Source organism: Chrysoperla carnea, chromosome 1 (assembly GCF_905475395.1).
Source record: "Chrysoperla carnea chromosome 1, inChrCarn1.1, whole genome shotgun sequence".
In the NCBI taxonomy this organism is placed as follows: domain Eukaryota; kingdom Metazoa; phylum Arthropoda; class Insecta; order Neuroptera; family Chrysopidae; genus Chrysoperla; species Chrysoperla carnea.
In genome coordinates this window covers 67,881,535-67,895,443 of record NC_058337.1, presented here as the reverse complement: position 1 = coordinate 67,895,443, position 13,909 = coordinate 67,881,535, and the positions used below count along the sequence as shown (strand labels likewise).

At 29.0% G+C, this 13,909-nt stretch overlaps 2 protein-coding genes across 2 annotated transcripts; both read right to left on the bottom strand.

Moving 5' to 3' along the window:
• Positions 1–2,843: 2,843 nt before the first annotated feature.
• On the bottom strand, positions 2,844–9,640 carry LOC123290484 (uncharacterized protein YJR142W). Its single transcript, XM_044870701.1, has 8 exons — positions 9,623–9,640; positions 7,812–7,923; positions 7,508–7,605; positions 7,299–7,439; positions 5,382–5,559; positions 5,185–5,320; positions 4,895–5,124; positions 2,844–3,044 (listed from the first exon to the last, which is right to left on the bottom strand). Exons 1-8 carry the CDS (start codon positions 9,638–9,640, stop codon positions 2,911–2,913), a joined length of 1,047 nt encoding a protein of 348 aa, XP_044726636.1. The 3' UTR covers positions 2,844–2,910.
• Positions 9,641–10,296: 656 nt separating this feature from the next.
• Positions 10,297–12,052, bottom strand: LOC123290475 (cilia- and flagella-associated protein 157). Its single transcript, XM_044870688.1, has one exon. The coding sequence runs from the start codon at positions 11,950–11,952 to the stop codon at positions 10,297–10,299; it is 1,656 nt and encodes a 551-aa protein (XP_044726623.1). The 5' UTR covers positions 11,953–12,052.
• Between the last annotated feature and the right edge of the window lie 1,857 nt (positions 12,053–13,909).

The following is a 13,909-nucleotide window of genomic DNA, read 5'->3' as shown; positions in this document are numbered from 1 at the left end:
TATGAAAAATGAGTAGAAGTGAGTATGAAAAATGAGATACAAGTAAGTATTGATTAAGATACTACGTTAATAAATTAGTTGAGTGAGGAGCGAAATAAACAACATGGCTAATGTTACAATCTAACATAATATGATTGCATTAATTTTTCGTTGTTTCTTGACCTAATTTTATTTCTTAACTCAATTCTTAGTTTATTAGATTTTTCCGAAATAGATCGACAGCTACAAATAGAAATTTCGTGTCGATCGAATCACAAAGGCTCTTTAGGATTTTTATTATTAGAAAGATACTCATTGTGATTGGGGTATAATAAATCGCAACCTTGGGACCAAAACGTATTTTTCAAATTTCGACAAGTTTTTCTCTGCTGTTAAACAAAAGTCATTAACAACGAAATTTTGAAATTATAAAAACGGTTGAAAAATGGTGTACAATAGGAAAAAAATTATTTTATTTGTTTTTTGAAACCTTGAGTATATTGCAAATTTCATGCAATTTTTTTGATATTTTGTGTTGTTAAAAGTTTTTGTTTAATATATAGTGGAAAATACATCGTTGAATTACGAAAATAACGATTTGGCCCTAAGATTGCGATCTAATAAAACCCAATTATTAATCAGTACTTGTCGCACGAAAAAAGACATGTTTACCCAAATGGATAAACATTGTGGATGTTTATCGAAAAATACTCTTTAATTTAGCAATGTTTTGACTCTTTTATCGAGCCTTCATCAGATTGATGATGGAAATTCTATATCTACTTTCTTGCGAAATTTAAATCTATTAGTAGCTATTAGTAGTATTACTAAATATGGATGCAAATGATTCTAATTAATCAGTACCTTTCAAATAAGTCTAAAGCAGGACATTTCTATTCAATTGACAAAAACATTTCTGGTAATAGCTGCTGGTCTTAATTGATTAATTGAGATTAATTGAATAAAATTTTAATTGAGTTTCTTTGTTTTACTATCACTAAACTTTTGCTGCCCCTTCCTCAATGTTAGAAAAAATATTAAAAAAAAATTATTTACTGGAATGTGTTGAAACTGTTTATAAGAATTATTTACTTTACAATAATGTTTCTGTGCAAAAACGATTCTCTATAAATGTATACCAAAATTTCTATTTTAGACAACATTTTATAAAAAATTTAACAATTATTGTATACTTGTTTAGGTTAATATTTGTTTATTACTGTTTATTGCAATTACGTTTTGTTAATCAAATCAATAATATAAAATTGTAATGTAATTTTTTTAATAAATACATTTTGAATAATATTCCATTTACTTACAAATGTTAATTTGAACTAAAAAATAAGTACTGTTGTTTGCCATTATAAATTTTGTTCTTATTTTAAAATGTTTTCAAAAAGAAAAATCACACTGCTATGGAGTTAAGTTTTGATTTATTGGTTTTAATAAGCTAAATCGTCGATTTACAAAAAAAGTTCAAAAAGATACAAAATGAATTTTTAACTTTTTTTTATTAAAAACCAGATTTCTATCAATTTTTCAAGGATATTTTTATCTCAAATTTAGCAATTACCGCTAAATCGACGGGTAATAATATTATGCGAGTAAATCGACGAAATTTTTACATCCTAATTTGTGAATATACATTATACAGGGTTGCTTGGAGTTTTTCATTATTTACCAATTACATTTTGGTGAAATTGGGTAATGACTTTTCTTGTAAATTGATAAAACATTTATTTAAATTTTTTTGTATGATTCTAAGAATTTTTTTCTCTTTTTTACCAGTTACTTCTTGTTGAATTAATATTGGACACTTATCTTAGCAGAAATTGTTTGTAATTTCGTTGTAAGAGTGGGCGAGTAATAAAATTAATAGAAAAAGAGGTACAATTGATGAAGACTAGCATGTATAAAATTGATAAAATAAAAATTAAAATTCTATTGCAAGTTCATTTTGAGCTGATATAATTATACATATAGTACCTGGATGACCGATACACTTTGCTCGGTATTTTTTGAGTTAATTTTAAGCATAAGTGCTGTAAGAGAAAAGAAAAAAATGATTACCGTCGAAATGATATTATCCCATGTTTGTATGATTCACCTCCCTCCCAAAAGCAAATTAATAGTACACTTTATGAATATTCAAATTTTGCATTTAACCCCGGTTGGTCAGATTAATTTGGTCTGGGTCAACTTGGTCAGACTTAAGTTTTTTATTTGGCATTGAAATACTTCAAATTGTGTAAGCAAATCGATTTTGTTTGCGTTATGGCTTTGGGGGTAATTTTTTTAATGAAATTTTATAATTTTTACCTATAATTAAAATATTTGACTAAAAATAGTTTATACTCCATTCTTTTTATAAAAATATGCCTTTTATGCAATTTTTTTGTGGATCCATCATTGCAATAAATAAATATACTGCTATAACTGATTTGGCAACCCTGCATTTCTGTATCATGATGTTTCTTCTATACATAGGATTCTTCTTTTATTTTATCACATCTGAATTATTGGGAAAAAAATATTTGAAGACTAAAATTTTATACTAAAAATTTTTGAATGACTCCAGATAAAATAGGCCCTATCATTTTTTTCATTATATATATTAATCAGTAATATAAGCAGCTATTTTTAAATTTATCTAATTATTATATTCAATCTGAAAATCTAATTTAGGCACGCATATTGAAATTGATTTATCTGTAAAATTTACTTTTTTTTAAATAAATTAATAATGACTTAGTAATCAAATTTTTTTTTAGTTATCGAGGATAAAACGAAATTATTTAAATAATATATTAAATAAAATAATGTTTTTAAATAATACAAAATAAATGGTTAAAAAATAAATTATCTGTTTTTATGTTATCACAGTGTAATCTTCAAACTATACTGTGCTGGGTTTGTTGTAGTGATTGATTTTTAATGTACAATATTGTTTTCTGGTTTCATCTCACACAATGTGCTATTATTTACCGTACAATTCGGTAACACATTATTATACATTGTTTGCAAAGGTACATGAAGCATTTCTATTAATTCAACATAATTTGGTTCTAAAAACATAAACAAATCGATTACTGTTAGAAATACAAGTTTAATTTTTGAGAGAATAATAGTCTACAGTACACAGAAGGGGTATAGTTTCGTGATTAACACTATTACGAATTTTTCTTTTTTTTCTTACTATTACGAAACTTTGTGAGTGGCTTCATTTAAGTGTAACCTACAAGGTTTACATTTACGAAAACTTTGAAATTGGTGCATTTTCAATGTGGAAGGCGGGAAACATGTCAATTAAACCAACTATTGAAAAAAATATGAACAACCGTTTGCTTTTTTCTTGAATGCACGATAAATGATTATAATAAGAGAGAATAATAAAGGCTCATCTATTAAAGAAATTGTGAATTTCTATTTGAGTGTTAAACCCGTTCCACTTTATTTTCGTCTGAAAAAATACAAACGATACATAATTACAGTCACTAGAGAAGTTAAAATGCTATTGCTGATGTAGCATTTTAACTCTGACGTGACCGTATCATTTGTATTTTTTAGATATAACTAAATACCCCGGGGTAAAATGAAGAAATTCAGCATTAAATGCATAAATTTTGCCCTGCTCTAATGAAATGGTCCTTAATGAAAGGAATTATCGAATATAGCGCCCGCTTCGTTGTTTCATTCCTCAAAGTCAAAGCGACCGCTGAAACATAACTGTGTAGGATGACGGAAGTATCTTTAGATAGAGGTTAGTGGTTCTTTTGTAAGTGGCGTAGCTACCCCTTAGTAGGCCTCATTTCAAAATTTATACCTGGGGCTCTTTTTGTCAAAGTTTTGCGAAAGTTCAGCGTCTTAATTATTAATAATATCGAATATAAAATAAGTTAGCAAATATATTCCTATAAAAACATAAAATTAAAAATTTTAACAATTAAAGGTCGATTTAAAACAAAATTCCAAAATATCTCTTATTAGGGATGGACTTTTACTTATGAATAATCTTTTTTATTTAATTTAATTTAAAGCTAGGGTTACCTCATTTTCTGTCGGGTGTGGGGTCCTCATATCATTGCTAACACATGGTGGTCACTATTTTCCCAAAATGATTTCCCTGACCAAATTGTACTTTTAAATTGTTTTAAAAGAAAGTGATTTTTTTACAAATAACGAGCATGAAAAATGTTAATACTAAATGTGATTCAAGATATTCGATTACATGCAACATTTTTTTAAACAATTCGAATTGTAAAATAAAATTATAAAAATACTTTTAGAACCCTAATTTTTCTCTTTTTTCACGCAATTCTCTGACATTTCCTTGCCTTTTCTAGTAGAATTTGAATCATTTACAAGTAATTATTGATTTTCCAGTAATGTGGACACCAAATATCACAGATATGGCGGTTTCTACGTCCCTGTTTTCTTTAATGGGGTTATGATATAATTTACAAGAGGTCTATCGCTATTTCTGCAGCCAATAAAAATATACTAACGATTTATCACAAGCAGTTCGAAGCTACTAACAGAAAAGGTTCAGTCCGTAGACACGCTACAACATTTGCTAATGTATTCATTTCCATCAATGAAGCCATAGATAGAAGAGTTATGAACCGGACTCACCATAAAAAATTCATTAACCTCTATCTACAAAAATTAACGTCAGTCATTTCATCAAGCACAGTCTCAATTTTCGATCAACCAAAAACTATTGGGTCAAAATAGCGCTTTGCAACGCGTTGGGCCTTTGAATCTTTTCGCCAAGAAAACATAAAATAGATATATTATTCCAAAATATTAAATTAAAATCTACTTTTTTTAAGATTTTTGCGAGATCTTGGCTTGCTTAGTTAAAAATAAATAACGTTAAAACACTATGAAATTTACAATTAATTGCAATAGTTACCTGTTTCAGCATTAATAATTCCATGTCTAATAAAAAAATCGAAAACAACTGGAACACTGGTTAACTTAAATTCTGGTGTTAAAACTTTTTCTAAACATTCATCAGCAGTAAGTAACTGAAAATTTTGCACTTCACCATCTTGATTTGATGGTATAAAATCTAATGGAAGTTCTAGATCAAATACGAACTCAGTATTTGGAAACAAACCGCGCTCGCATTTATAAAAAAAACTAAAAAATAAAAAAACTCATAACATAATTTAAAAATATTAATTTGAAATGTTCACTTACGAAATAGTGCCAATATTGATTAAATTTTTCAAAAGTTCTGGTGGAATTGATGCCTCTTCGTTGGCTTCTTTATGGGCTGTTTCAAATATGCCATAACCAACCGACAATCCACCTCCAACAAGATTATCCCATTTATCTTTAAAATAATTTTGATTAATATTTTACAAAATTTTTTAAAGAGAAACCATAATATTCACCAGGCCAAGTTTGTTTTGTGGATGAACGTTGTTGTAGCCAAATACAAAGTCCTTTAGTTGGATGCCGAACATAGCCATTAATATAAACACCGTATTTTTTTATTCCAAATAAACATGTAGCTGATCGTTCCATTTTCATTAAACTTTTACATGCATATTTTGTACGTACTTCATAACACTGAAATGCATCAAAAAAAAGTTAAGCACATCAAAATTCGTATTCGAATATTTTCCAAGAGAATCTTAGTTCACAGGAATATTTAAATTTCTACAATGTATACTGCCAATATGACTTTTGGGTTTAGCATAGGCTGACTTAAGTTAGCTAGGCTTATTTAAAATGTCATTTCTGATAGAATTAATGCAATTCGTGCAGTAAAGTATATTCTTTCGGAAGCTTGTAAAAAATTACAAAATTCAGACCTCAATATATAAACAAGTGAAAACAAACGATTGACTGAGTTAATTGTTGAAATACCATGTATAGACAGTTTTGATGACGCAATCGTTTGTTTTTTGGCGTCACGTAAATAAAGAAAGATTTTCACTCTTAAATAGCCACACACACATAACTGATATTCCCATATTAATAAATACTACAAAATTTTCACCTAATTAGCGCCATCGTGGGTGATATTTACAAGAAAATGTTTCAAACAAAAGTGGTTTATTTTTTTATAAGGAACTTTTTTTTACATTTAAACATTTGATTTATCTATTTTTATATATATATTTTTATATGTTGCTCATTTACGAACTCGACCTCACTTTTTACGTCTTAAGCACACTATAAAAATTTCAGCTTGATATCTCTTTTCGTTTTTGAGTAACCGTGATGACAGACGGACAGACGACAGACAGACAGACATACGGAAATGGACTAATGAGGTGATTCTATGAACACCTAAACCAAAATTTTTTTGTAGCATCAATATTTTTAAGCGTTACAAACTTGGGACTAAACTTAATATACCATGTATATTTCATATACATGGTATAAAAACAAAACGAAATACATCAATAAACAAGTGAAAAGAAACAATTGACTGAGTTAATTGTTGAAATACCATGCATAGTCAGTGTTGATTTCTTTATCACATAACACATACAAAAATGTATAGACAGTGTTGATGCGCAATCGTTTGTTTTTTTGACGTCACGTAAATAACAAAAGATATTCACTTTTAAATAAACACACACACAACTGATATTCCTATATTAATACATACTATAAAATTTGCACCTAATTAACGCCCTCGTGGGTAAACAGTGATGTTTACAAAAAAATGTTTCAAACAAAAGTTTTTTATTTTTTTATAAGGAACATTTTTTACATTTAAACTTTTGTTCTATCTCTAACGGTTTACAAGATGGGTCCTACGGACTCAAGACCCAATTAACCTAGGATGCTCATTTACGAACTTGACCTCTCTTTTTACGTCCTGAGTACGCTGTAAAAATTTCAGTTCGATATCTTTTTTCGTTTTTGAGTTATCGTGTCCACAGACGGACGGACGGATGGACGGACAACCGGAAATGGACTAATTAGGTGATTTTATGAACAGCCATGACAAAATTTTTTTCCTAGCATCATTATTTTTAAGCGTTACAAACTTGGGACTAAACTTAATATACTATGTATATTTCATATATGCATGGTATAACAAGGATGACTTTTGAACTGACTTGGCTCATATTAAGAGGCATTCTTTCAGGGCGTAGTTAAGAACTATAAAATTCAGACCCACTATAAAACTAAAACTAAACGGAATATATCAATAAATTTTAATATTCATTTTTTTTTCTCGTGTTTGGCAAAATTCTCTAGTTAAATCACGGGAATCACTATATAGAAACTTTTAAAATTTTAATTATTTAATTATCGTGAAATGCCAAAGCATTTACAAATTTAATTACCTCTTCCCTCCACCCTTTTAAGGTGATAAACGCTTTCTCATCACGTAATTCTCGTAGAACTCGATCAACTTGTTCACTACGTTCATTATAATCACGAAATGCAGGATTCAATTCAACATAACTGTCATGGATATGGAAAACCTACAAGTTTTTAATAATAAAGAGTAAGTATAATTTTACAAGCTTACTATAGATATTAAGCACATTACCTGCGGATAGCGTAATAATTGTGTAATTACATGCTGTTGAAGTAATCCAACTTGAAACCCTCCAACAAAAAATGGTAGACATTTTCGAGTTTTAATTTCTGTAAGAACGTAATCAAAAAATTTTATTAATTGGTAAAAGCAAAAAAAATTTGAATCAATTGTCAAATGAGAAAATTGACAACTAAATCGATACCCATAATAAACAAAGATATTTACACTTTGATAATGAATTTTGTATAATTATCAATTAATATATTTACTAATTATTTGATAAATATAATTATTTATTAAATTTATTTATTACCTGTTAAGTAAAAACAATTAAATGTATGTGCTAATTTAAAAATCTTTGACATTTTTAATTCAGTTGTAATCCGATATCTAAAATCATAATTCTTTAAATATGAGCGCGCATCCTGTATCGTATATATTTTTTTATTTTATTCAAAGTATTGGCAAGAAGCTTTAACTAATTTACCATTATTATCTAGTTTCTAGTTTGTGAAGCGTTATCAATTAAAACTTAGTTTATGTTTAATTAACGTTAAATTTTATCTTATCTAAATAGTAATTACAAAACCACAACTTTTTTTTTTTTTTTTTGTACAGGGTGTGCATATAAAATGTACCGACAAGTATTGATTACTTTGTCATAAATTCAATATAATTTTATTTTATGAAATAAAGTTATCATATTATTTATCGCTAATTATTAATTCACAAAATTAAACGTATCATATTTGTCATGTATTTATATATAATTCTACGAAATAATAAATTTTAATTTACAATGTGAGACTTAAACGTACACTGAATTATAATTGTGCGAATTTTAAATAATCCGAATGTGTACGCAGATATACGAACGCAAGAGACGCAATAATGACTATATGACGCACACCAAACGACGCAATGCATTTATACTTATGATATTCAGGATGTTAATTTTTTTATAATTATTCAAAAAATATTTTTCCTCTAGAGATTTAATATTTCAAATTGTTTCGAAATAAATTTTACATAATCTGGCTCATAAACAACTGTGAAGTACAATATCAATAGTATCTTTTCCGGAAGCCACATCTGATAAATTGAGTTCAATATTGATAATTATAAACCAGTCTAATTATTTTTAGTTTACGCACTTACCTGTTGCTAGTCTTTGGCGCTCTTTTCATTTGCTGAATTCTTGCCGCCCTATTATACCAGGAATCACAGATTATAAATTTTTTTGAATTAAAAATTATAATCTGTGCCAGATTCTCAGGCAAGGAAAATAGCTAATTGCCAATTCAATGCACTAAATTACCATTTTTGTTGCCTGCCTATAAAGGCATCGTTGATTAAAATTTGAAACACCTAGAGTTTTTACCTAAAGTACTGGGAATAGACAAAGCTTCAGTATTTAAACTTTAATATAATAATGGGGGTTTAACCTCCGCTTTTTTGACATACGCCTCATCACTTTAATGTATGCTGTTTCGCAAGCGCTGACTCTTAGACTCATTAGCGTCTTGGTGTCTATAGATAAATCGATCCCTCAATGTTAATTGAAACAATAAATAATAAGATTTCTGATAATCAATAATTATACATATTTATTGCTAAGCTGTAATTTATTGCCAATTAATCAATACTAGCCAGGGGCAGATTTTTCATTAGACAATGCAGGCAACTGCCAAGAGGTCTTACATCAGCTAGGGAACACCAGCGCTCGAAAAAAAAAATTTGTAAAAGTATCTTCGAGTGAAAAGTAAATTTAAAGATTTGTATGTACCACTCGACCCTCGATATTAATGACAATATTAATGCTTTAGTTTTTTAAAATTACATTGTTATATTTCGGTATATTTTGAAATGCATTTTAGTTATTAAATAATAATAATATATTTTTTAGTGGCGATTTTAACGCTGATTAATCAGAAGAAGGCGTTTAGGGCAGCTTTTTTAACGCAACGCGTTTCAAGAACTTTACATTGTGAATCTACTCTTATCGCAACATGCACGAAGTGTAAGAAAAGGTCCCATAATCTTTAGCCACTCTTTTACAAAGTCTTTCTTCTAGACGAGGTAAATCAGATACAGAAAAATCGTTCAAACAACGGTTGTTCTTACCAAAGGTGGGCATCTCATACAGATAAGATATTAAAAAGTTTTTCCTTTTAAAAATACGAACATTTTTGTTTGAAGAATGTTTTAGAAATATGAACAGCTTCCACAGAAACTGAATGTCAATGTCAAGGTTATTTTCAGATAATTCAGTCTAAATCAAGGAACTTTTATTTGAAAGTATTTTTCTTAAAAATCTTTCATTTAGAGATATGAAACATTTAAGACTTTAAAACTTCCACGTTCAAAATCTCGAAAATTAAGAGCTTTTGAGTTTTGCGCCCATTGACACTTTTGTTCTAGTTGCCAAGAACTCATATTTTCCCAAGTTACGAGGTACTTTTTAATATTATTGACTGTAAGTGTAAGTTTGTTTTATTAACAATATTTTATGAAACGAATACAGAGGTATCATCTTTGATTTAAAAAAAGTCGTTGAACATCGACTCAATTAAACAATTAATAATTTGATGGATATCGACATACCATATGCAAACATATTATCAGGCGTATATATTGTACGAATAGAAATATGACGTAAATATAGGTATTGATCTAATTTTCAATATGAAAAGCTTTGGGCTTTATTCCAAAAATATAATTATATATCCTGCCAAAAAATTATCCTTATCATAAAATCAAATATATTGAAGGGAACAGTAAATTTATTTTATATAAAACTATTCACTTTCTTTTCTATCTAAAATGGTTGAAACCGATTTCTTTGAATGAAAATCAAATACGCTTCTAATTTCACCACTCACTTCATAGTCTATGATGTCTGCTGGTTCAGTTGTTTGATATCCTTCCTCTTCTTCTGCTGCACCTTCTTGTACTGATTTAAATACAGCTTCATCTATACTTTCATTCGTCATAAGATCACGTTCGTCTGAAGATGATATCGTCGACTGTTCATATTCTTCCTCATCAATTTCAGGTTCTTCTTCAATACTTTCTTCTTCTATTCGTTCAACGTGTTCGTGTTTAACAAATGGTGCCATTTTGGTTAAACTAGATGAAACGCTTGTGTCTTTATCAAGAACATTTCTTACGTAAGTATGTTTTTTCACTTTTGGTAATAGCACATAGCTTAAATCCTCTGCATATGGTTGTACCTTAGAACTAACAGTTGCCATTGAAAGTATACGAGCTGGTTCTTCTTCATCAATACGATCCAATGTTTGTAATAGATGCCGGAACTTTTTCCGTGGATTACTTATAATTTTATGTTCCATTATCTTATGAATTGTGTGTATTACGCAATAAACGATGTCTATAATACGTTCATTTTCTACTTTCTGATTCATGTATTCAGTTTCTACATTATATTTATCACATTTCACTTGATGTACAAACTGTTCTAATTTTGAATTTTCAGCTTTTAGCCTACCAATTGTTTTATTGCATTCATACAATTCTGTTTGCTTAGCTTCCAATTTTTTTTCTATGTCTTTTGCCACAGTTAATTTCTTAACCATTGAATCATGTTCACGTGATAGACGTATTATAAGATTATCTTGCGTATTCGCTTTCTCAAAAATTTGTCTTTTCTCCTCATCTAACAAGTTTACAGATAATTTTAATACTTTATCTTCGGATTTTAATTTTCCATTCTCATCTTCAAGACGTTGTAACGTTGAAAAAATTAAATCAAATTCATTATTTAACGCAATATTTTCACGCATAACTCGATGTGTAGTTGCGGCAATTCTCATTTCAGTTGCTTTTTGAAAATCAGTTGAAAGTTGTAATAATCGGTTTTCCATTTCCTTTTTTAATAAATCTTTACCTATGATAAATTTCCGTTCAGCTTCGTATAACTGTTTTTTATGACGTTCTTCTTGTTCTTCAATATGTTTCTCTTGTATTTCATATTTTTCCATTAAATCATTGCGTTGAGATCGAAATTCTTCAAGAGAATTCAATTTGCCCATAAGTAGTTTTATTTTAGAGCTTAGATCTTGGCGCATAATTTTATACTCTCGTTCAACTTGAATTACTTTGTCTTTGTATATTTGAATAACAGCATCTCTTTCCTCTTCCATTTGAATAATTTTAGCAGTTAGCTTAGCAATTTCTGTTGTTTTGGCTGATAATGTACGTTCTAAAAACGCAATAATCTCAGCACGATCTTCATCCAGCTTTTTCAATTCCTCTTGCGTGTCGGTTAGCTTATTTTCGATTTCATTATACGATTGACGTAGACGAGCTAATTTTTGATTTAAATCTTTTATTGTAAGTTCGTGGAATGCTTTATTCGTTTCAGGTGTTGGAAATGATCCAGGTTCGCCTAGTTTAGTTTTTCCTGCCCCTCCCTTCTTCTTTTTGGGACCCATTATGTAGATTTATGATTAAATTGAGGAAAGAAAACTTTCCAAAAAAGCATATATAAATGTAATACAAATAATGACATTTATACAAACACAGAATGACAGATTTTTGATAACTCCCAAAATTCGCAAGTAGGCGGATTAGATAAAAAAAAAAAACAAGGCTTATTTTCAGGTTTCTAAAAAAATAAAAATCCGACTGCTTAATTAAATGTGAAAAGAAACACAGAAATATTTAAAGTTGCAAGTTTCCATAGCATAAGCATCCCTCCTCAAATACTCTGATTGGATTAAACTTGTTAGATATTCTCTTATATACCAGGTGTAGATTTTTGGCGGTCCAAAGCAAAAGTGAGTAAAAAATTTTTTTTAAATCTTGATTTCTGTATGTTTAATTATGCTATCGTGGCATCCCGCTATTGTATTAACACATAATATGTGTTATATCTATAAAGTGAGCTGTAAAAAGGTTTCAATTAAAATCGGTAGATAAAGTCTTCCTTAGCAGGATTGTTGAAAGAACAATTGAAATTCTGCCATATTTTAAATAAAGTGCATAATTTATTGCAAATTTTATAAGATAACAGCGCTTTGGTCGATTTGGCTGCCCTCTTCACCTACTAGACTTCCTGCCAACATGATAAAACTTTTATGTAGGATCGTCGGAGAATTCAAACTACGAAGAAATTAAGGTAATTCGACTATTCTTCTTCTTGATTCGATAAATTACGAAGCATCTAAATATAGAAATGACAGGCTTAAGCGAAATAACGTTTGGGACGATGTCTCCTATGTCAACAAGTCCGCTACGTCATTTCCGTTAGCGCCAAAGTGATTCGGTACCAAAATATATATATATATATATATATTATATTATATATATATTTAAATATATATATATATATATTATATTATATATATATTTTGATTATACCTGATTTAAAAGAGCATAAATATATCTTTAACTATGATAAAAAAATGTAATCGGTCGATTGGTTCTTAAGATAGACTACACAGAAGATGGAATTCATAGTTTCATACCTTCCATCTTCTGTGTGGTCTATCTTAATAACCAATCGATCGATTTCATTTTTTTTATCATGGTTGAATTGAGAATTTTATGCTCTTGCAAATGAGGTATAACAAGATAGGGGGGTGTCATTTGAAATTTCAAAGTTGGGGTAGCTGGGGGTCAAGAGATGAAACCTAAAATTTTATAGGTACCATTTTTGACCCCCCCCCCCGCGGTATTTAAATAAACATGTTTGCACACAAAACAACAATCACATCAGATAAAGAGTTAGTAAGGGTGGATGGATACTTTTGAAATGACACACTGTATGTATACAACATACATTGCGCCATATTTACACAACATAAAAAAATCGTAAAATTGTTTCCGCATCTTAAATAACTAAAAATAACTACAGTCAAGCACTTTGTAATGACATCGAGTAATAACTGCGTATGAACGCGGTTTAAAAAAATAAACGATTGTCATTAATTTTTAAAATTGAATAGGAAATGATAAAAAAAATTAACACTTTTGTCTCTGTGATCAACGGTTCACTCCACATGATAATAGAGATATAGTCAATTTTCCTTTTTCCTAAGCTACGATACAATTTAAAATATTAATTAAATCCTATAATCGATAATGGTTATGTATTATGTACAGTTGCCGTTTGTACATAGCAGCATGTATTTATGAACTTGACTATAAGAGACATTACACCTTATCAATAGGTGAATAAAATGCACATTTCGAGAATAACAAAAATTAAGAAAAACCATGAGAAACTAAACGATAAAAAATGAGTTCTTTTCAAAACATCTCGAAAACAAACGGACGACTTAAAACCATTCAAAATTATTAAAATTCTAATGGTTCTGAATTTTTGCAACCAGGGCCGTAACGAGGGTACATAGCGCCGGTGGCATGTATTTAGTTTGCGCGATATAT